The following is a 24,378-nucleotide window of genomic DNA, read 5'->3' on the forward strand; positions in this document are numbered from 1 at the left end:
GTAATTTATCTTCCCTCCCTGTTACAAACCAGAAGACTTGACAATGTACTATGTACTGTGATGCACAAAAGTCCCCAGAATGAGATTAGAATTACACTCTGTGTGGGATAAACGACAGTCTCTTGTGAGGCCGTCACAGTTGGAGACCATTATGGTGAAAGCCACTGCTGTGCCCCTTTTGGTTTAGTGGAGTTGACCCGGCTCTTTGGCCCTCACGCAGAGCTGGTTGGTGTCATTTTACACTGTGAGGCTAGAGGTGGAAGACTACCTCAATGTGTAGAAGGACAATATAACTGAAATGCTATGCTACTTAGAGCTACTGTAAATTGCTCTCTTCATTTCAGTTTACAGTAGCAAGCTCAATGTGAGAGACTGCTGATTGGGTTCTTTCAAAAATGAATGGATTTCTCAGAGTGTTCATCATTTACATGTTTATTAACAAAGATGGTTTCTGTTACATTCCAAAGTTACCCATCTAATGATAGACGTTTATAGTATTTTGTTAAAGCTATCGTCACTCTTGGATTTAATTTATAACCAAAGCAGATGCAGATGAAATGCTTATCATCTATAAACAAATTAAAGGAAATCTCTACTTTCCCCATTAGTTCATCCTCTCACATTTTCCACCATGCTTCTTCCAAACAAAATACTAAATGTGAATCCAGAAGTGATTGGACTGCTGCAGTGGTCAGCTACCCCCAGTTGACAATTAGGAATATTTGAATTTAATATTGATTATCATACTTTTCTCCACAAGATGCCAAACACAATGTCTTAGTTGTGTCTTGCTTTTAGAAAATGATGACATTTTTGAGAAAGATCTTCCGGATCTTTCACGTGCATGAGAAACACTGATGATGATGATATTCAGTCCAATCACACAAAGAAATAATTGGAAGATGTTTGAATGACTGTCATGTCCATCAGGTTGAGGATTTACCTTCACTAAAATATCCTGCTTCTGACCACAAAATTACATAGTGGATCAATGGACATAACTCTGCCTTTTACTGTATGTACATCATTACCTTTGCCTTTTCTGCTTCCAGGTGGAGATGCTAGAGCGTAAATATGGTGGACGTTTCATAACTCGGCATGCTGCCCGCACCATCCAGACAGCCTTCCGTCAGTACCAGATGAACAAAAACTTTGAACGTCTTAGAAGTTCTATGTCTGAAAATCGTATGTCCAGACGGATCGTCCTATCCAACATGAGAATGCAGTTTTCCTTCGAAGGGCCTGAAAAAGTCCACAGCTCCTACTTCGAGGGAAAGCAGGTTTCACTAACAGACGATGGCACCAAACTGGGTGCGCTGATGCAGTCAGAGCATGGCGGAGAAATGGGAGTGCAGGCCAAGACGCCCACCACACAGAGCGACTTTACAGATGCTATTACGGAACTAGAGGATGCCTTCTCCAGACAAGTTAAGTCTCTGGCTGAATCGATAGACGACGCTCTAAACTGCCGCAGTTTACATGGCGAGGACAGTCAGTCAGAGCCGGGACGAGGCCATGCAGACGTGGACAGGGAGGTCAGCTGCCAAGTCAAACCGTCTCACAGCGCAGAACGCCGTAAACTGGACGAGATGACGGCATCCTATAGCGACGTCACCCTTTACATTGATGAAGAGGAGCTCTCTCCCCCTCTGCCTCTGTCTCAGTCTGTCGATCGACCCTCCAGCACAGAGTCGGACCTGCACCAGCGGTCCCTCAACTCTTCCCAGGACTACTGGTCCCTCGCTCACAAGGATGACAAGGGGGACACTGACACCAGCTGCCGCAGCACACCTTCCTTAGAATGCCAAGAGCAGCGGCTGCGGGTTGACCACCTGCCCTTACTGACCATCGAGCCTCCCAGCGACAGCTCGGTGGAGCTGAGCGACCGATCCGACCGCAGCTCTCTGAAGAGGCAGAACGCCTACGAGCGGAGTCTCGGCAACCAGCAGAGCAGCCCCAAACACATCAGTCACGGCCTGCCACCACGCGGGCCTTCTCGAGAGGATGACGCCTCTCGCCATCGTCCGCGACAGCTGGAACCCCACCTGGCCATCAACGGTACGGCAAACCGACAAAGCAAGTCAGAGTCAGACTTCTCAGATGGCGATAACGATAGCATCAACAGCACGTCGAACTCGAACGACACCATTAACTGCAGCTCCGAGTCCTCGTCCAGAGACAGCCTGAGAGAGCAAACACTCAGCAAGCAGACGTACCACAAAGAAACTCGCAATAGCTGGGACTCGCCGGCGTTCAGCAATGACATCATCCGCAAAAGGCATTATCGCATCGGCCTGAACCTCTTCAACAAGTACGTACGCCTCACCACACTAGATCTGCTACTTCCTGTGTGGCTTGTTTAAAGTGGCTAAAGCATGTTTGATCTTCCCAAAGAGTTTTTTTTTTCATTCTTCATTCTTTTCTTCTTTAGAAAGTACAGTCACAATTTTAAAAAATAATAGTAATTCAATCCACAGATATTCCAGATGTACTTTTTGATATAATCAGAGTTCGATTTAATCATCATTTAAGTAACAAGTATAGAAAAACGATGTGAAAACAATACTTATTGGGATCATAGAACACAACCTTTAAACATGAAGTAAACACGGTTGGTCAAGGTTTTGCTTCTTGGTCAATCTTCAGTAGATTGGCTTCACCCTTGTTGCAAATTATGCTTCATCCACCTCACTTCCATAATAGCAGTCACTTTTTAATGTTTGCTTTTATTCTTTTTCACAACAAATGTGGCAGTGCAACAAATCATCTGTTTTTCATGCACAAAGCAAATTTTGGGGAGTTACCACAGTGGACAGTGAAGACGTTAAAATTAGGTTGTTACTTTATCCAGTCTGATTTGTGGTCCCATCAGCAGATTCTTCTTGTGAAACTTCGCTCACATTTCTATTAGTTTTAAAGTTGTGATTTATTTTACATTACACAACCTTAAAAAATAAAGACAAAAAAAGTTCTGCAAATTCAATGTAGTTCATTGCATCTACTTTTTATTTTTTGATACTATATGTATGCAGCGATGTTGATTGAAGCGCGACAGTCAGGTCGCTGTGCTAGAGGTTCAAACGACAGCAGGATTCATTCTGCCCCCACTTCAGCCTGATTATTCCATGTGAGTGCTCAGGCTGAAGTGAGGTGATTCTGTTTAATCAGAGCTAATTGCAGATTTGGTTTCTTTCCTGTTTAGCCATCATCCTTTGTCCCACTCCTCTGCCTCCCTCCATCTGAGCCCCCCCATCTGACACACATTAGGCCCTGGGCGGGAGTGCAGAGAGATAATCACACATTTGGATCGCATCCTCACTCACTTTTTTTCTCCCTCTGTCTCTCTTCTTTTCGCGTGTCACCAGGAAACCAGAAAAAGGCATCCAGTATCTGATCGAGCGAAACTTTGTCCCTGACACTCCGGTGGGCGTCGCCCACTTCCTCCTGCAGAGGAAAGGCTTGAGCAGGCAGATGATTGGCGAGTTCCTGGGGAACCGACAGAAACAGTTCAATCGGGACGTCCTTGAGTGAGTTTGCAGCAAGTTGTGTCTGTATTACACTCGCAGATAGATCAATCTGGGCTTTTGATTTAACTCGCCACCTCTGTCAGTGCATAGAATCTGAGTTTATTTGCCTCCTAGGAACATAAATACAAGTCATCATTTAACTGAAAATGGGGTTGGCAGTTTGCAATCTGCTCCCATTCAGACAGTCTTTGGAGTTTCTAAGGATGACATAATGACTCCAGTTACATCCAGGAAATAAACAGAAATAGGAGCCACTCAGGAAATTGCTGTGATGCTCGGATAAACATACAGATACTATTTATATCCCCCGGTCTGCTTAAAAAAAGAGGGGGAGTCGTGAAGATCATGTACTCCCCAGTAACGATTATTTGCTTCCTAAACATAGTGCTACTGCCTTATGGTTCAGACTGGACAAACTTATTAGAAAATCTCTTTTCAAGCACATTGAGATGCAGCAAAGATCAAACTCAAATCAAACTTTATTTATGTAGCACTTTTCATACAAAAAACAATTGCAGTGCAAAGTGCTTCACATACAATAAAATAACAATAAGAAAAGAAACATGCACGCACGAACGCACACACGCATATACGTACACACACACACACACACACACACACACCACCAACCCCAATATAAATACTGATGTAAGAGTGGCCGGGCACTGATGAACCAGGAGAGAAAACACCATCCTAGGGGGCCGACCACATGGAGAGGAGCCACAGCCTACGGCTATGGGGGCTCCGCCAGAGGGACCGCACCACGGTCAGTGAACCACAGTGCTGACCTCCACCGCCATGGCCAGAACAGTCACCAGGACAACGCCCCCCACAGGCAGACCAGACTCAACTCCCGATGTGGAGCGCCCCCGTGAGGAAACACTGGGGCAAAATAAATAGGAGCTAATAAAGTGAATCAAAAAATGTAAGTAAAATAATCAAGTAATAAAAATAAATCAGGAGGAGCTTATAAAATGAATTCATAAATTGAATAACAAGGATTAAGCTAAAACATTGACTACATTATAAAAATAGGCAGAATAAAAAGTAAGTAAAATAATTAACTAATTAAAACATTGGGTTTTGAGGTTGCTTTTAATAACAGTCTCTGCAGCCCTTAGGCCTCACGGCAGGCTGTTCCACAAACGTGGGCCATAGTGACAGAAGGAGGCCTCACCATAGGTCCTGGTCCTGACACTAGGAACCCTTAACAGGCCGGTGCCAGAGGACCTCAGGGGCTGCGAGGGCTCGTATTGTAAAAGCAGGTCGGAAAGATAAGAAGGCCCAAGACCATTAAGACTTTTAAAAACTAATAATAAAATCTTAAAATCAATCCTGAAAACGCACAGGGAGCCAATGCAGTGACTTTAAAACAGGTGTAATGTGCTCCCGTCTTCTAGTCTTCGTCACTCATGCTGCTGAACTCTGGAGCAGCTGAATGAGTTTTCTGGGGAAGAGCAGAAAGCAGGGCATTGCAATAATCTAAGCCACTGGAGATAAAAGCATGCATCAGCCCCTCCGTGCTGGCCAGAGAGAGAAATAGGTGGACTCTGCCTATGTTCTTCAGGTGATATAATCCTGTTTTTGTGATATTCTTAATATGGGGAATAAAATCCAGCTCAGAGTCAAAGCCCAGGTTTTTAACACACTGCGAGGTTTTCCAGTCCTGCAGTGACGGTAAAAGCCCCTCTCTCTGACCTTCAGGACCGATAAGTAAAACCTCAGATCCCCCGCAGTCGGGTTGACAGGCTGATCTAAAGGGCTTGTTCAGCAAACACCTATTAATCCTGCTACACAGGTACAGAGGCATCGTGGCGAGCTGGTGAGCTGAGTCACAGCCGTAATCTCAGTGGGGAAAGAATTACCTGCAATGTTGAGTGCACACAGTTGTAGACGAATAAAAGATCAAATCAATTACTGTAATGTGGAAATGCAACATGGGTGCCAAGAGGATCCAGTTCCCAACAAGGGCCAAAGCAAATATACCAGTCTCCTCACACTGTGGGGATTCCTATCAAACGAGTCTGTGTCACTTGACTTTGTCTTTTGAAGGCTATGTGCAAAGAGGTTTTCTGTACTTGACGGTTTTTGACCATATTACAGTTTCTCTTGGAAAGAGGCACCTGTCACATATCAGTTGTATCATTAGCTGGTTTTTACATTTTGAAAGCTAAATCCCTCATAGCAGCGCTATTATCAAGCGCAGATCTTATCTTTGAGTTGACGGATGCATTACACCAGTTTATTTAAAAAAGGGTCGTATTATACAGCTTTTCAACACTTTCACATGGATCTCCCTTGGTCAAAAAATGTTGTATTCAAAGTTTATTGCCTCAAATCCAGCTTTTTCTTGATGTTCAGCCATTTGAACATTGGATCATATGAGCTGCATTCAGAATCTGCTGTGTCTGTGTGAGCTGGACTGGCTCCGCCCACAGCAGAGCTGCCTAATTGTGGGACAGTCAAAGGGAGGGCCTCCCTTGATTGGGATTGGCTAAAGCCCCGATGACACTATATCGGGTTTGATTTCTGATTCGTTCGTTGGAGCAACACACTTTTTAAAAAACTGAAACAAGCCAGGGAGAGAGAGGACAGACTTTCTTCACTTCTGGGGCGTCATTCCAAATGGGGACGATTAGTACTGTTGGAAAACTGTTAGAAAGTGAATTTTGCATAATATGACCCTTTAATATATTTTTTTATCACTTTATCACTTTATTATATTTCTTTTTGTATATTCTTATATATAGTTCAATTTCCCTACATTGTCTGCAGAAGGCGCATATCACTTAATAAAGTATAGAAAACCCTAACAAATTCCTTGTGTGTGTGTGTGTGTGTGTGTGTGTGTGTGTGTGTGTGTGTGTGTGTGTGTGTGTGTGTGTGTGTGTGTGTGTGTGTGTGTGTGTGTGTGTGTGTGTGTGTGTGTGTGTGTGTGTGTGTGTGTGTGTGTGTGTGTGTGTGTGTGTGTGTAGACTGCAATAGAAAAAAGAAAAGGTTGGGTTTATTTGCAGAACCAGATTCAGGAGTGGGAAGCCATCTGCCTTGACTGTTTAGCATCACAGAATATTCAACTGAGGAACAAATAGGACAGAGAACAACAAACAGCAACAGTCAACAATAATTCAGGCTGATGGTCGCAGAAGCCACAGCTTCTGAAGGACCTTTATGAATCAGGGCACCGCATCACATCAGCTGTTGCATTAAAGTAAGCCATCCAAGGATGCAGAGCCTTTTTTGATCACAGGTTGATGATATCCTATAGACGTCACAACAAATGACTCTGAAACAGTACCGTCTACAGAGAAAATCTGCAGTGTCATCAGCTTTAGTCCACAGTCTTTACATCTTTTCAGTCTGTGTTGTATCAGCTGTGTCGTTGAGCTCATCATGTCAAAATGATTTCCATTATGTAATATGCAATTCTTTCATATTGAGTGTGAAAACTGTGATCTCTTAATACTTGTAATAACTCACCACAGTTGGCGTCAGCTTGCTGATGCATAGTACAGATAGAAGGAATAAATAAATAAATGCCATTAAGTCTAATTCATGCTCTATATGCAAACGATACGCAATGGTTGTGTGTTGCCACAAACTATCTCCACACAGCCTCTGGAGCAACACTACGTCACCTCCAACAGCCTCTAGACTGAGGTGTTAAGTTTGAGTATCAGTCATACTTAAATCATGTTTAGCATGTAGCATCGCTAGTGCGTGAGCCCTGAAACTCTTTAGCATGTAGCATGGCTCAGAGTAAAATCCACTGAGCGACATAATGATAATAATACATAGGTTTTATATAGTGCTTTTCAGGACACTTTGCATTATTCAATCACTCCATATTCAATGGTGGTAAACTATGTATGTAGCCACAGCTGCTCTGGGGCAGACTGACGGAAGCGAGGCTGCCAATCTGCATGCTCAGGCCCTCCAAGCGCCACCAACTACTCACTCTCACACTGCATTCACCCAGGCAGTTTGGGGTACAGTGTCTTGCCCGAGGACACGTCGGCATGTAGACAGGCAGAGAAGGGAACTGAACCTGCAACCTTCCGATTGGGAGACGACCACTCTACCAACCAAGTCATGCCGCCCTTACAGCTGTCTAATACTACTGGTGATTCAGTTCCTGGTGTTGTACCAACTATCTTTCTCCTCCTCTTGATATTTTGTCAGAACATCATTTACAGTCTGTCTGACCTTTGTCATTCTCATTAATACTAAAGAATCTCCAAACCACAGACATCGCTCATCCTCTCTTGCGTACCTGTGGCTGACGTTGCTGATGCATGACGTCATGTATTGCTCACCGTGTTGTATCGAAGAACTTTTACAAGTATGAGTACTCTGTGCAGTATCAGAATGGATACTGGTATCGGCACTGGTGCATCCTGAATTATAAGGTTATAATAAGAGTTGCTTCTGTTGTTTAAGATACAGTGTACACTAATTAAGCATTTCTTTCATGAAGAAATTCATAACATTCTTCCAAATGTTAAGCTACAGTTTCAGGAGACAGTATGAGAAACTAGCCAAATTAGCCAGAAACTAGAAGCATCACAGAAGTTACCTGATCTGCTTGTAGTTTCTGAGGATATGTCAGCTGTTGTTAGACGCACACATCTGAAACTGAAAATAAGCCTTCGTACCACAAATATAGGAGTAACCCCGGCTATTGGTGCAACATGAGCACCGCTGATTGTTACTGCAGTTATTACAGTGAGGCGCTGTATTGTGAATGCTCACCAGCGTGTGTCTCCCTGCAGTTGCGTTGTGGATGAAATGGACTTCTCAGCCATGGAGCTGGATGAAGCGCTCAGGAAATTCCAGGCACACATCAGAGTCCAGGGAGAAGCCCAGAAGGTGGAGCGGCTGATCGAGGCCTACAGGTGAGCAACGACGTCTGACACAAGTTCACTTCCCAAATCAGCTCAGACATTAACCATTTATGTTCCCCAGAAAGAGAACAACTGGATTTTCTTGCAAATACGGTCATTTATCAGCTTGGCCCGACTGCTGTAATGTGACAGGCTGGTCATTAAAGGGTTCATTGCAGTGTCTAGTGTTTACCGCCAACACAGCGTGTATGATTAATGGACAGCACAGGCTGGCCTTGCTCCATTTCAAAAACACCATTATCCTCCGAAACAAAGGTGACACCAAAAAGTCATCAGCTTAATTTAATATTATGAAGCGGGGATCAGTGGAGCGGCGGAAAAGTATTTCAAATCCAGGCTTTGTTCGGCCAGATCGTTGCGGAAAATAATTCAAAGAAAATGAGTTGAGAAAGTTGAGGAGAGGCCTCCCTCAGGCTGCTGATGGATGTTGTTTGTGCTTCATTTACTTTCCCCAAACCTCCATTGGAAAGGTACTCTCATGCCCACAGAGAATTTGCTTCGATCAGCACTGAGCAAGGACATTTCGGCCTCAGTAAACACAACAGTCACTGTTACACTGGGGAGATAACGATAACTGATCATCTGGCACTGGCCCGCGGCCCTGTGCGAATCTGATTACAAACTGCACTTTATGTGGACTCTAAATGGTCCGTCTGACGGCCGCAGGCGGTATTGACAGAGTCTACTGGTACTGGCTCGTCGTAACTCCAGGCTGTGAAATGTTTGACTGTATACCGCCAGCAAAACACTCAATATTCATATCTGTAACACTGATACCTCTGAACAGAAGTGGAACAAATAAACCCAGTTTATTCTGCCCGGGAGTGTCGCCCTCAGACTGATGCTTTGTCGATTTATGACTGATTTTTTTAAATTTTCTTTTATATTCAGATTATGTGGAACAGTTTGTTTGAACGGCAGTAACAACCACAGTGGTTTCAATTTAACTGAATATCAATTTTCTTTTTTAATCCTTTGTCAGCATCATTTCAGTGGGTTGCTGGATTGGAACACATGTCACATCTCAACACAACATTTGGCAAAACAATTGCAGCTATGGCACACACTCGTTCAAACATATTTTCTTATTTTACTCATGTTATAATTACTATTACTCTAAAGGCAGACATATATGGATCCATTGAATTTATGATGGTAACTTCATTTGTAACTTACAACATCAACCTATATGGACTTTTTGGACAAGAAGATGTTCTGCACAGCTGGACCAACACACACTAACCGTCGGTCGAGCAGGTTCTCTCTCAATGGGAAGGTTGCAGGTTCTATCCCCCAGCTGTCCACATGTCTAAATGTCCTTGATAAATACACTGAATCCCAGACTGCTCCCAGTGGATGGACTCAGCTCCTTGCATTGCAGCCGCCTCCACTGGTGTGTGAGTGAATGGGCGAGTGTGGTCAACACTTGAAAGTGCTTTGGGGGCTTGTTAAATCGTCGAGAAGTGCTTTATGAGTGAACTCTGTTCACCAGATGTGACAGACGTGCCTGCCACCCACAGGTTCACACACAGAGGACACTTGTGCAGGGGTTTTTCAAACACTTTTCTTCAACAATTCATATCACCAACACCCACATGCAGCCTCTTTCAGCCTCGTGTGTCTCTCTGCCTGTCATCCCTCGTGTCCGGGCGACTCTTCCTTAATGGCCAGAGGTAATTGGCTCCTGATGCCAATCAGGTGCGCTGCCTCAACCCCTCTGCCACACCATATTTCATGATTGGTCAGAAATTATAATTGTGAGTACAGAAAAAATACAGTAAGATGCAATCCACACTTACATTATGTTTCCCCCCACCCACTCACATGACTTCTGGACTTGATCTTCTCCTGGTGTATGAAATGCCTGAGATAACTATGGTCTTGTTCTTGTCACCTCCAGCAAATAAACAATTGTCTATATTCCTTATATACCTTGATTAAATGAGTCAACTCTCTATCCATCTTGTTTACTTCTGGATCAGATTCCAGCAAGGTCACCAGTCTGTCACAGGACAAACACAGACAGACGACCATATGCACTCACACTCACACTTACAGGCTGTGTTTGGAGTCACCAATAACTGTAAATGTATGTTTTAGACTGTAAAGAAAAACTCGAGTACCTGGTAGAAACCCACAACAAGAAGTGGTGTCAAACTCATTTCTCTTCAGTTGCAACACACAGCGCAAGTTGATCTTAAACCAGTAAATATTGGTAATCTTCATTTAAATAGCACCTTTCAACTGAGTGAGCAGTCCCAAAGCACTTTACTTTCATATTCACCCATTCATTCACACAACAATGGAGGATGCGGCCATGCAATGGGAGCAGGTTGGGGTTCAGTGTGAACAAGTGGAGATGGGAATTGAACCTGCACCCCTCCGATTATGAGACCACCTCTCTACCAATACCGAGCCATGCCGCCCCAAATGATATAATAATATGTGTCTCGAACTCTGAACTGAATAACATAAAGAACAATTTTAAGCCTCAGTTAACCAGGTACTTCAACAACTCACAGATCACAGTGGGTTTTTATTTAAATATTTACATCTTCAAAGGTATGAAACATTTGTCCTCATGTAGATGAGACTCAAAAACATAGCTAATTTATATTATGATCAGAATAACTTATCAAATTCTAGAAATGATCATTAATATCAACACATTTCTCCATTAGTGTAGTAATCCTGACCACCAGAACTGACCCACCACTTGATACAGTGTGCCCCTGGTTGTCAAAGAAATATATTGTCAAATAAATATATTGCAGTTAATGTCCAAATTTCTCACAGCTGGAAATTGTCATCTATCCTGCTGGATTGGACTGTGGCGGACCAGTTCTGGCTGTACATTCAACAACACTGCTCTACACAGACTCAAACCTACAACCTTCTCTCTATGAGCAATAGAACAGTGCTCAGCATAAAACCACAAGACCAATCAGCTCACTGCTACCTGTATAATTGAGATGGTTTCTGTCATTTTAGGTCATTTTTATTCTGATATTTCAAAATTTCCATTATTCCGAGGTTCAATTCTCATCTGGTGATAGCATGTGTCCAGAAGTCAGAATTAACAAATTAAAGATAAAACTGTCATCCTTTAAAGTTGGATAACTTGGAGTGAAAAGACAAAGACAACTATTTTCAGCAACTTATTGGATTGTCGGATCTAGAAAATAACCGCTTGCAGGAAATTTTCAGTCTGCAGTGGAGTATGAACGACGGGCGTGGTGTTGTAAAAAACACAAAACAGCACTTTACAAAGTTTTCAGGTTGTAACTTCAGCTTGTATTTACTGTCTTCACAGCCAACGTTACTGCATCTGCAACCCCGGTGTGGTGCGACAGTTCAGAAACCCTGACACCATCTTCATCCTGGCCTTCGCCATCATCCTCCTCAACACCGACATGTACAGTCCCAACGTCAAGCCTGAGAGGAAGATGAAGCTGGAGGACTTTGTTAAGAACCTTCGAGGTACTTTGTGCCACCTCGCCGCACCGTGTCCAGCCTTACCTTCACAAAAGCCAATATTATGACCAGGATAAATATTCTCCTTAAATTGAGTTTTGTGCATGCACTCTGCCTCGATTAATGTCCATGTCCATAATGTAGTTATAGATGTTTTTTTAGTCATGGTCAAGAAAGCTTTGCTGTTGAAGCAAAAACACTTTTTAGCTGCCCACAACACAATTTAAAGAGTATTAGCGAAGAGCCTCACGGCATGACTAACTCATTTCTCTGCCTATTGGAGTGTCAGTAATTAAAGTACAGTATTGAGTTGAAGAAAATCACTTGTCCTCTGAGAGTTGTGAAGGACAGTTCTGTCTGTACTCTGATATACGTGTGCAGCAGCCACAGTGTGTCGGTAAATTCAGGGGTTCATCAGCACTCATGAATTTGTGAAATAATCATTGATCTTTTTCTCTTTCCCCCTCTGTCTGTGACAGGGGTTGACGACGGGGAAGACATCCCCCGGGAGATGCTGGTGGGGATATACGAGCGGATTCGCAAGCGGGAGCTGAAGACTAATGAAGACCACGTGTCGCAGGTTCAGAAAGTGGAAAAACTGATTGTCGGAAAGAAGCCGGTGAGTTTGCCCTTGGGCTCCCTGTGTGTAGCGCGCCACCACTTTATGTTCCTTTCCATTCAAATGCTGAAATGAGCCAAAGCATTCACATCCAAATGATTCAATATGCCTCCGAGCTGCAGAAGAGCAAGCCGACGTGCTCCAAACCAAACGGGGATGAAAAGAGCATCCTTCACTTGAAACTACTTTCTCTGCTACGTGACACATCAGTTGTTCACTTTCAGAGACCTTCATGGTGAAATTCTGTAATATGTCTTTTGCCCCAAGTGTCAGCTGCAAAAAAAAAAACCTGTGACAGGACAAGCTCCAAAATATTAAATGAGATAAACAGCCTCGCACTCAATTATCTTCAAGGTGTTTATTTGGAAGTCGACCCTCCCCTTCTGTCATTTGATGGCCCTTTCATTACACCCCCTCCTCCGCACAGACACAAATCTGCCAACAAAGTCAAGATCACTCAGCTTGACACAAACTGAAAATGAGGAAGAAAACACTGGCAGGGATACACGGATGTTTTCTCTCTGGTCCATCTGGCCTGGATTGAACATTCTCATACTGTCTTTGTTTTCATTTGTCATCAACGTTTCCATGTGTCGTCTGAACGCTTTAAGATAGTCTTTGTTTTTGTCTGTTTCTCCTTAGATTGGCTCTTTGCACCACGGTCTCGGCTGTGTGAGTGTTGCTGTATCTTTATTTTACCCAAACTTCTCTGAATGATTGAAAATCTAACTCCGACATCATGCAATGTTTGTGCAGGTATTATCTCTACCCCACCGGAGACTGGTCTGCTACTGCAGACTTTTCGAAGTTCCCGACCCCAACAAACCACAGAAGCTGGGTCTGCACCAGAGGGAGATCTTCCTCTTCAATGATCTACTTGTGGTAGGATCAGCGAGATGTCAGTGTTCCAACACACAGAGAACAGAGACTCTAAGCGCTTTGCTTTTTTCATAGGTTACAAAGATTTTCCAAAAGAAGAAGAACTCTGTGACGTACAGCTTTCGGCAGTCCTTCTCACTTTACGGCATGCAGGTGTTGCTGTTTGAAAATCAGTGTAAGTTTCCCTGGAATCTTCCCTGTAGTCTTACACCCCATTTTCACGACAACGGTTCAAGTAAAACAGATATTTTAGTGTACAGAAGACCAAGTTGGATTGTTATTGCAGTGACTGTCAACTACAAAACCACCCATTCCCAAGAGAATAAGGACTGGGAGTCATGACACGACAGAGAAAACAGTGTTCTGATTGTCCAGCTACTGAGCATGTGCAGAATTACTTACTACAGCCTTGGGGCACATGACCAGTAGCAGCATTTCTGTCATCTACATGGAGATGCAGCATTTTCAAAAAGTTGCTTTTTCCCAGGTTCACACGCTCCGCATTTTCAGAAAAAGTTCGACCTGGGGAGCGGTTATGAGCAACATTGTCGTCTTAATGCACACCCAAGTCGTTGAGTAATACCACTCTGATGAGGGACTTTTTGCGATGTAAAAGTCGACCTCAAGTGTTTCAGTATAATCCTGAGGAAACATGTTGGAGTGGAGACAGAGCTGAGGTTGTAGTTTGTTGCCATTCAAGAGCTTCCAGCGAGGGGCACTGAAAGGTGAAATGTAAAAATGACAAAATGAGGTTTGCTTCCTGCAAATTTAAGAAAAATGGGAAAATGAATGAATATCCATGTTAGACAGAGCAGATCGATGTATTGAAACAACCACTGAAGATGACAGTATTTCAGATTAAAGTATTGTCATCATTATCTCCTAGATTACCCCAATGGAGTGCGCCTTACGTCAGCTATTCCTGGAGCTGACATCAAAGTCCTCATCAACTTCAACGCACCCAATCCTCAGGACCGCAAGAAGTTCACGGACGATCTGCGGGAATCCATCGCAGAAGTCCAAGAGATGGAAAAGTACCGGATAGAGTGTGAGTTTGAATTAACAGAAACTTTTGTGAAAAAAGAGATTGTGGATTATCATTATTAATCTGCCACCGTGTCCCTTGCACAGCTGAGCTGGAGAAACAGAAGGGAGTGGTGAGGCCCAGCATGTCGCAGAGCTCGGGCTTGAAGAAGGACGCAGGGAACGGGAATCTGAGCCGAGCCAGTTTGGACGACAGCTACGCCATTGGTGAGGGCCTGAAGAGGAGTGCGCTCAGTAGCTCCCTACGTGACCTCTCAGACGCAGGTAAAGGTCCTGACGCTGTAGCTACCCCATCAGTAGAGTTCACACCCAAGCACGGGAGCTGGACGCTGGCTTGATGCTCTTCTCTTCAGCTGATTGTAATTGATGTGGGAACTTCAAGAAGCCAAGTTCCTGTTCCTTCTCCAGGTCTGATTTGGTGATTTGGGCTTTAGCCACGGCAGCTGACCTGCCAATGTGGCGTCTGAAGCAGTTGAGCGAGGCTTTGGAGATGAGTGTGTTCAGTAATGGGCCCAGGTGTAATTTACTAGAAGCTATGAACTAATAATCCTGTGTCACCATGGCGGGGACAGGGAGGAGGAGGCAGCGCGCTGTAGGTCACTGTGATCAATGTGAGCGTCTTAGCAATAAGAGGAATTAATGCTTCCATTCAGGCGAGGTACAGAGAGTCGCCTCCACTCTGCGAAGGCATGAACACTGACTTCTCATGAGCAGAGACACTTTGAAGATGGATTTGAACTCTTCAACGATTCAGAGAAGCCAGTCAATAGATCTGGATTCAAGTGACCTCCTGTATATTTCATACTGTATCGTCTGGGTCACTGAAATCATCCTTATCTTGGATTCTAGATCCGAAGTGAAAAATATAAGACCCGTGGAACAAAACCAGTCCATAACAGCCTCCGACCAAGCAAACTGTCAAAATGTCAAAGAAAATATTGATTTTCTTACAACTTGCTTCAGAATAGTGACACAAGACAACACTGAGACCTGAGCTGAGATATCGGCATGAAAACTAGGTACCTCGGTGTCAAAGCCATGCTGTCAGTGGGAGTTTTTAAAAACACCCATAATGCAACAGTTGCAGGAGAAGGTTTGTGGCCATTTAACTGTATTTTGCACCAGAAGGTTTCATTATAATTGGCTTTATGTTGACATTCGAGTCCTTTTCAGTAGTAATTGTTTGTTTTTTATCTAAATATAGACATTTACATCCCATATACTCTGTGCCACAACAATGAAAAGTTGAAATTTAAAGGTTATTATGGTACTGTTTTACTGGTTCGATGAATGAAATTGATCTGCATGTGGCCTCTGAACTCAAATAAGTTTAACACCTCTGTTCTATTTTGTTGTTTTAGTAAATCAAGTTTCTTCTGCAATGAAAGGAGAATTTATGGCTTTAAGGATGCAAAAGTTATTAAAAATGTTAATCGTCCAGAGGACTGCAACCTTTTTTCGTTTTCTTCTTCTGTGGTCAAATTCACGCCTGGTGGAATGCTGCAGAATGGACTCTGACACTTTTGGTTTCAAAGTCCTAGATTGAAACTGGAAAGCTCCAGGAACAAGAAAAGTCTGTGGGTCAAGAGGATGCGTTTTCCCAAAAAAATGATTTCCTGTGATGGGAAAGTCTCCTGCCAGAAGTGCTCAGGTCACGGCGTAGACTCTGTTAGACTTCCCAAACCTGCTGCTGCTTACTAGCTATGTCACCTTAGTGAAGTAGCATCCGCCCATACTAGCTAGACGGGATGTGTGCACCTCCAACATGTCATCCAGGCGTGTCTAATCTGTCATGTTACATGTCCTGGGCAGGCAAGCGTGGGAGACGCAGCAGTGCAGGATCACTAGACAGCAATATGGAAGTAAGTGTGACGACGCCAAAGCTGAGCTGTCCTTTGACTTTATGTTGTTCACTCTGAACACGCAAGTCTTTTTGTTTTCCTCCGTAGTGTTCTTTTCTGTTTTTGGTGGTGTTTTTTGTTGTTGTGAGCGCCTCGGTTGCTGTGCATGCATTCGGACTGAACCTGGCATGTTAACCCTTCACATACACAGCATGACTCGACTAATAGTGCCCCCCAACTCCCGTTGGGACAGCTGTCTGCGGTGTGGTAGAGTCGTCCTCTCGTGTAGGATTTCTTCCTTTTAGCCGTTTCCTGAGTCTTGCCCTTGTTTTGTTGACCGAGTGAACCTGACGGCGCTCTGTCTGTGCTGCTGCATGCTCACACAGCTTGAAGTGGCTGACTCACTCCGCTTCCTCTCACAACCCGAGAAGAAAACCCCATGCTTTCCTTTTACAATGTCACAAATGTTGAATGAAGAATATAAGAGAGCTTTCTGTAGGATTCAGAGGTAATACTTCAGATTTTTAGTTTCTGCTACATCAGACGTGGCCATCATTCGTTCTGCTGCACCGGCCCTCAGGGTGTCACTGGGAAATCCTCAATCAAATCAAAATTACGGTCTTCATTAACTTTATTACATCTAGAATGGTCACATTTTTCACGTTATTGAGCACAATTATATTATTAGTTATCCCATAATGGTTCAGTGAGTTTAAAGTCCAGACAGGTCATCTCATCCTCTCCACTCCCAGATTCTCCCGGTGGGCTCTGATAAACCCTAACAGAGCTTTGTTAGGACGAGACAGATTGAAGAGTTTCATCTGGATACGTCTCTGCATTGAGAAGTGCAAATCTGATCACAGCTTCCGGAAACTCTCGACAAAATCCAGCAGCAACAGCAAAGAAAAGCTGATTGACATTGGCAGTAAAGATTCAGCACATTTTCATGGGGCGACCATTTTACTCGGTTCTGCTATTCATCCCAAAAATGGCTGTTGCCCACAAATGCGTAACAAATTCTAGAATTCACCATCAGGTTTTAGTAAGCACTGAACTTGATTGTTTGGAGATTTTTCCAAGGATTCTGAAACCTCATAGAAGAGCCCTGACAATGTTTCTGAATGACATCCGCTGATGTTTCACTGGAGTCCCTGAAAGAAACCACAGACTTTACAGTTAGGGTATATATTTTTCAATAACGTTACCATATATGGTTTATAGTTTCAAGAAATCAGAATAATCTCCTGAAACAAATAAATGGCCACAGTGTGTTTAATCCAGCTGCTAGATAATATTTACTGAGATCAATTGACCCACATTACAGCAGAATACATCTTTTAAACCTTTTGTGAAACACATTCAGCTTAAAGACAGAAAGTCAATATTTTTATGAGCTGTGTCCACACTGTGCGATGGTACTGTTGTTGAAATTTGAAATGCCCCAATGAGTAAGATGAGCTGAAAGTCATGTTGAATTCTCCCTATCTTCTGTGAGTGATGGATTTTGCATGTTACGCATGGCAATGAAAAATGTGCTTTGTTCTTTTGTTTTTATTTGAATTGCTCTGTATTTATCTTGTTAAGTAGATGTTGCTTTGCTCCGGGTTAAAAAACAAAACAAAACTATGAAATTTGTCTGTGTGCACATATGAAGTTACTGAACCTGAGTTTGTGTTCTGTACTTGGTTAGTAATTTGGAAAGCAGATGCACTGTAACTGTGACAGGAATTCACAAGAAAAGTCAGAGATTCTGAAAACCGTGAAGCTGTTTGCCTCCTCTTGACGGTGCAGACGCTGCAGCCTCTGACACGCTCTGCACGCAGAGCCTCAGACGCATTCAGAGACGGCTGAGATGTTAGCATCGATAGACGAACAAAGGTAGCGAACCGGAAAAGGATACGGAGTCGCTTTTCTACGAGCCAACCGGAGCAATCAGGAAACAAATCAGCAGGAGCTGCTCATGCATTCACTCTGTTGTTTATGATATGTATGACTGTACAATGGTGTGGAAAACCATTTGAACTAGGGATGCACCGATACCACTTTATTAAAGTACAAGTACAAGTATGAGTACTAACCTTTAGCTACTTGCTGATACCAAGTACTAATACGTATTAAATGCCATTAAAACTAATTGATATGACTCTATAGACCAATGATATGTGAAGGCCATGCGTTGCTGCGGACCATCTCCACACAACCTGTGCCTCGTGGCTACGTCACCTATAAGACCCTTGAAGGCTCCAGGATACGGCTGCGTCTAAAGTACACACAACGCAGTGTGCAGCGTCTATCTCCACACTGTGCTATTCATTCTGTGGACTGTAGACAAAGGGACCGAGCTCACTGTTTTGTACCGAGCTGTTTTCAAACAGATACATGTTTGCAATTAGTTTTGATTTACAATTTCATTCAGGTGCAGTAATAAAACCTGAGTCTGCTGTCCGGACTGTCTGTGACTGAGGTTTATCTCTGTGATCTGACTGCCGTCTCTCTTGCAGGGGTCCATCATTAGCAGCCCTCACATGCGTCGGAGAACGCCGTCCAGCCGAGACTGCCCGTCACGCCACAGCGGCCAGTCGCTGCCCAACTCCTCCTCGCTGCTCGGGTCTCTGTTCGGCACCAGGCGGGTCAAGTCCCCCAGCCCCACCCCTCAGCCCCTGCACCCCACCCTGATCTCCCACACCCCTCACCCAGCCAACCTGCACCACACGGCGCGCGTGGAGGCGGAGGGGGCAGGACCTGTGCACCCGCACCACGCCCAGTTCTGCCACCTGACCCAGAATCCTCCGCCGTACCACCACCACCACCACTACCACCCCCCCGCCCACCTGCAGCACCCACCTCACCAATTCCTGCCCGCCTCATCCCATGGCCAGCAGCAGCCGCCCTACCCAACTCACCCCCACGGCCATGGGAGCCACCCGCCACACGCCACACATGGCCCGCCGCACCACCACAGCCAGCCTCCGCCCCCCTCCCAAGGCGCCGGCAGCACCAAGCCCAAGCACAGCGGCATCAGTACGGTTGTGTGAGTGGGGGGGCGTCGCGGAGGCGCTCAGACTGAACTTTAGGTTTTCCCTGGAGGCTCTCAGCTGACGGGACAACTGCACTGTGCGTCGCTGGTCTCGGGATGTGAAGCCAGACCAGATCCTGTGCCTCCTTCTGCAGTTTTTGTTCTGTTTGCGCTCGTCACTGGGGCAGGTCATCCAACCTTTTGTTTTGGTTTGTTTTTTCCCTGACCAGCCTCTCATTTAATGTCAGGTCATCGTCAGTCTGTGAGGCAGCTGATGATGAAAGAGCATGCACAAAGACCACAACTACTGTTTCTCAGTACATTAAAGCAACACGATCAAATATCTCGCTTACTAGTATTTTACAGAAGAACTACATAGTTATCTCAACTTTAACGTCTACAAAGTGGTTTTATCTAGTGTGAGGGTGAAGTGACTGGACAGGCGAGCAGTCATGTGTGAACATAAGTACGCCTCAACTAATCAATGACCTGATCAGCAAGAAGCTATGTCAACTAGGAAAGAAAAATAGTTTTTTTCTGACTTGCAAATTATGAACTTGTTTGTTCATAAAAATGCTGCGATCCAACAGCAGTTTATCAAAGAACTCCAGATTGAACCTTTTAGTACAAGAAGAATTACTACTTTATCTGCAATAAACTGGTAGTTTAATCCAAAGATCTGCAGCTCTTATGAATTTCCTCATTCAGAGAAAGATTGCTCATAATTAAGCTCATAGTGTTGAGAAATAGAATGAACCAACCAGGAAATATTTGAGCAGAGTATTTAAGCCTGCAGGAACATTTCATCACACAGTCTGCAGGTTGCTCTTATAACTGCTCCACAGTCTGGAATAGATTTCACAAATTCCTCTCTCAAGCGATAAAGACTTGCCTATTGAGAATAAATGATTGGCCTTGACCTGCTGCTCAACAACGAACGGAAGCTCAAACCATTTGATACAAAAACCTCCCAACTGAACTCAGAGCTCGTTTTCAGTGCATATATCCACATTCTAAAATAGCTGGTATAAAATGAGCCTGCAAGTAAAAACAACCCGCTGTCATCTTGCACGTTACTGAAGCAGGTTAAAGGTCACTGGACTGATGTTTCTGTTACAGTTTTACAATCCTCTGATGCATCAGGTGGAAATAAAGTCTCACATTTTATCACAATGTCCTGGAATCTGAGGAAAATGTTTGATGCATCATAAGTCTACAATAACTCCAAAAATATTTTCATAGTTTGGACTTGCTTGAAAACTGTCCTGAGCTGGAGAAAATAACATCTCCAACTATAGTTATGAACTGTTAAACAGCATCAAACAGGGATTTGTTTGGGGTGTTGTTGTTTTCACACATGACTGTACAGACGGATGGTCAGCCTTGGCAGTAGCTGTAAGAGTATTTAATGTAGCAGTAGCTCACAGTGCACTGTGATATCTCTGTTAGCAGTGATAAATGTGCCAATTATTGAAGCATTTAACTGATTTAGTCACAAAAATTGCTTTATTATGTATATTGTGCATCGTATTTTGTAAAGTAATAATATCAACTGTTATTATTCTAGTTATTATTACCGAACAAACGGCATCAATTAAACTCTCAGTATTATACTCGCACATAGGTGGCGTAGTTTCACTTGTTATTAAGAAACCAATGAAAAAGTTTGTTAGTTAGTCGGTTGTCAGCTGGAATATGACTGTAACTGGTTGCCTTTGAGTGAGAACTCAGCTGGGGTGCACCCATCGGCCTCGTCTCGGCCTCGGCTAAGAGTCGCCTCCTTCCCCACTCTGGAAAAACAAAGGAAGCCACGGTGAGCGAGCAGATCCTTTAGAATGTCCGCCCTGTAGAGCCGGCTGCTTGTCTCGGCCTCATCTTATTTTTTTAAGCTATTTTTTTAGAGTCTGAGAAACAATCCGAATGTTGGGACTGCGAACTTTACTCGGACGTTCTCCAAGTCCCAGGAAGCGGAAAGGAGGTTTCTCCATGTTGGAAGCAACGACAAAACGTGACTGCCTCCACCCCACCCCCCACCCCCCACCCCGGCGTGGAAGCTCTCAGCTGGCTGAGTGTGCACTCCCCCCCCCACCCCAACCCCACCCCCCCACCCCTCCGGTGGGCCGTTCACCCCCTCTGGTTCTTCTGACGATGACACACGCGGGAGAAATCAGTGATTATCAGGCTGTGGCGGCGGAGACGGCGCCCCTCACGATCGGCTCACCACAAATAGTAGTTTTTATATCAATCATGTTTCTGACATATGATCATGGGACGGCTGGCTGTCGCTCCCGGCCGAACCCGAGCACAGTATCCCAGGCTGTTTGTGTGTGCGGAGCATCTTTTCTGTTGGTCGACACCAGACCTGTTCTACTTAGTTGATATCAGTGGCGGAGGTTAGTCTAGATCTGCTTCAAGACTATGAGATGCTTTTTTTTATTACTTGTGCAATATGTATTTACTTTTTTGTCTGACTACAATCTGTTGATGGTTTGTTTGATTTAGTTGTGTTAGTGCCCCCCCACCCGTCCTCCAGCGTTCTTTGTCATTTCATCCTTGTTATTTTGGTGTAGATCTTCACATGGATGCGGAAGGAACTGAAGCTTCATCACTGCGATTTTCTCAGTCTTGTTTGTTCTAAAGGATTATCAATGTTACAGTCAGTAGAGACCAAGTGGTAGAATAGTTTGAAATAGCCAGGTATTCGATGTCAGCTGCATCTTGTAACCAGAACTGTCTTTCCCAGTAGATTACTGGATCTTAGTGTACAGCTATACAGCGAACAGCAACCTCCAAATCCCCCATGATGCACCAGTCGGCAGCCACCCGATGCTGTCGCTGATTGGCTGGTACACACAGCGTTCACTGATTTGATTGGTCAATGTCTGTGCTTACTGTGCAGCAGGAGGACTGATGAGTCAAACAAAGGCAGAGAAGGGCCGGTCATGACCATGCAAGTATTGCTAACCGATAAATTACACCAGAATTATTTATGTGACAATGAGCAGATACTGTGGACGGTTCGTCAGTTAGTCTTCTTACATGTGACTGTTTGTAAAATAAAATAAAAGGTTTTTGGGCTGCTTTAAAAGAAGACAAAAATCGAGAGTGGAGAATAAACGACATCCCACTTTATCCAGTGGTGTCGTGTTCCCTGGAGAAGCAGCTATACTCTCCATTTTTGCCTTGGTGGTTAGTGGTTATGTTAAAACTGCCGTACATTTATCACAGGTTTAACATAATCAGCAAGTCCACCTGGCCTGTACTAAAAAATCACTCTGATTCCGTGTGTAGAATGTGACGTAATGGTGCCTCTTTCGATTGGACTGTGTTCACAAGTAGAACACAAACATTGAAGTACATTGCATCTTTTTTCCTGTATAACTCTAAACTGCTGCTGACGGAACAGAGGAAGCTCAAGGAGCTGGTGGGACCCACCAGTAGAGTGTCTCTCATTTTTGCTTTTAGAGCAAAGCAGACCATCTTATGCTCTTATAATGGAAGCATGACAGGAAAGGAAAGCAGCACGGGGACGGTCTGTACTACAGAAACAAGTCACAATATTTATCCTGGCTCTCATTTAGGATCCAAAGACATGATGTGGCTTATTTCCTCCTGGACGATGTGCACCAGACCAACAATGTGGCGTCCCAAAGGCTCCTCTCAATAGCCCGTAACTGGTTTATAGAGTCCTAGTAAATTGTTTATTATCCTTTAAATGCAGCATGATTACAGTGGGTTTAAAGTCTCATTGCATACATCTCTGCTCTGATTTACACTTGATTGGATTCTAACAGCCTTCGATCAAGATATTCAAATGTGTCTATTTCATTTTGTTTCATTTCATTACATTCACGTCTATATAGTCATTTAAGTGTGTCGCCATTAAATAGGAAATCAGTTATTGAATGAATCTAAGGGACCAAATGTAATCATCAAGAACAAATTCTGGATGTGATCATGTCGCCAAAGAAAAGCGTTGCTCCTCTAGATGTTGATGATATTCGCTCAGTGTTTCTCATCCTAACACTTCAGTTCCCGCAGGAGGCTGATTTGTGGTCAAGCCTGTCCAGAGTCCATGTGAGGTGCTATGTTGCATGCCATCGATGCCTATTGTTTTTTCTTTCTCCTTTTTTTTTTTAACCGTCGTTCCATCCAGTAGCGTGTTCAACTCGACCCTGAGCTTTCAGCGTAGCATTGATTTCTGACTGATGCTTGTTTACATTGAGATCATGTCTGACTTGTTAGCGAGCCCTTTCTTGTTAAATTTGTGTCGGTCCACTCTGGCATGTATTTCACCTCAGTTTCTGCTGTACAGTATATACAGACATGGCAGGATGCTGCTGAGTGTAAATAGAAATCCATCAGGGGGAGTCTGAAGTGTGAGGGGCTGAAATGTAAGAAGGGCGGGCGGGTGGTAAAGAACGAGAAACTCATGTAAATAGTCTGTAAATTATTATTAATTATTATTACTACTCAATGTCTGCAGTTACATTGAAGGTGCATTCCTGCTCCCCTCTGATCTTTACATAATCATCAAACTGCTTCTCTCGGCCTCCAACAGAACTGACTTATCATAGGATCTAGAGATGAAGAGCCGTTCTGGCTTATTTCCTGAGATGCTCCAGTTTTCTCACACTCACAGCCCATTTTTGAAGTCAAAGGGAAGGAAGGAGTGCTCTTATTTAATTATGCATTCTGTTTCTAAGTAGATAAAACCCTATTGATGTAAAACTAGTACTGTGACAATGTTGAGAAAGCAAAATAAAACAATATACTGTAAAATCCGAGCTGCTTCTGAGTGTCTTTGTTTAGTTTTCTAAGACTGGATAGTTCCACAAACTGGCTGAGGTCTTGGTCAGGTCTTCACTGGCGGTAATGCAACTTTATGAATGTAAACTGCTGTTTAACCCAAAAGAAGAACAAGAAGAAGACTGCTCATCACATAATGGAGGACGTTTTCTGTGATCACTGTGTAACGTACATCATTTTCAAAATGTTGCCACATGAATGTAAAACTTTTCTGAAATGAAAATGCAAAATGTGAAACTTGAAACACTCTTGTCTAATTGGGGCCTTT

The 24,378-nt window shown here is 43.8% G+C and overlaps 1 protein-coding gene across 2 annotated transcripts in view; it reads left to right on the forward strand.

Moving 5' to 3' along the window:
• Positions 1-24,081, forward strand: part of iqsec1b (IQ motif and Sec7 domain ArfGEF 1b) — an 83,147-nt gene extending 59,066 nt beyond the window's left edge. For both annotated transcript variants that reach the window (XM_080461090.1, XM_080461089.1), the window contains exons 3-14: positions 1,053-2,311; positions 3,366-3,527; positions 8,297-8,419; positions 11,742-11,908; positions 12,382-12,521; positions 13,164-13,193; positions 13,278-13,403; positions 13,476-13,575; positions 14,287-14,448; positions 14,532-14,708; positions 16,257-16,306; positions 18,787-24,081. In XM_080461090.1, coding sequence (XP_080317216.1) covers positions 1,053-2,311; positions 3,366-3,527; positions 8,297-8,419; positions 11,742-11,908; positions 12,382-12,521; positions 13,164-13,193; positions 13,278-13,403; positions 13,476-13,575; positions 14,287-14,448; positions 14,532-14,708; positions 16,257-16,306; positions 18,787-19,320 — 3,030 coding nt within the window. In that variant the 3' untranslated portion in view covers positions 19,321-24,081. The remainder of the gene's footprint in view (positions 1-1,052; positions 2,312-3,365; positions 3,528-8,296; positions 8,420-11,741; positions 11,909-12,381; positions 12,522-13,163; positions 13,194-13,277; positions 13,404-13,475; positions 13,576-14,286; positions 14,449-14,531; positions 14,709-16,256; positions 16,307-18,786) is intronic.
• The last annotated feature ends 297 nt before the right edge of the window (positions 24,082-24,378 follow it).

The sequence above is a fragment of the Lipophrys pholis genome (assembly GCF_963383615.2).
Source record: "Lipophrys pholis genome assembly, chromosome: 4".
NCBI lineage: Eukaryota > Metazoa > Chordata > Actinopteri > Blenniiformes > Blenniidae > Lipophrys > Lipophrys pholis.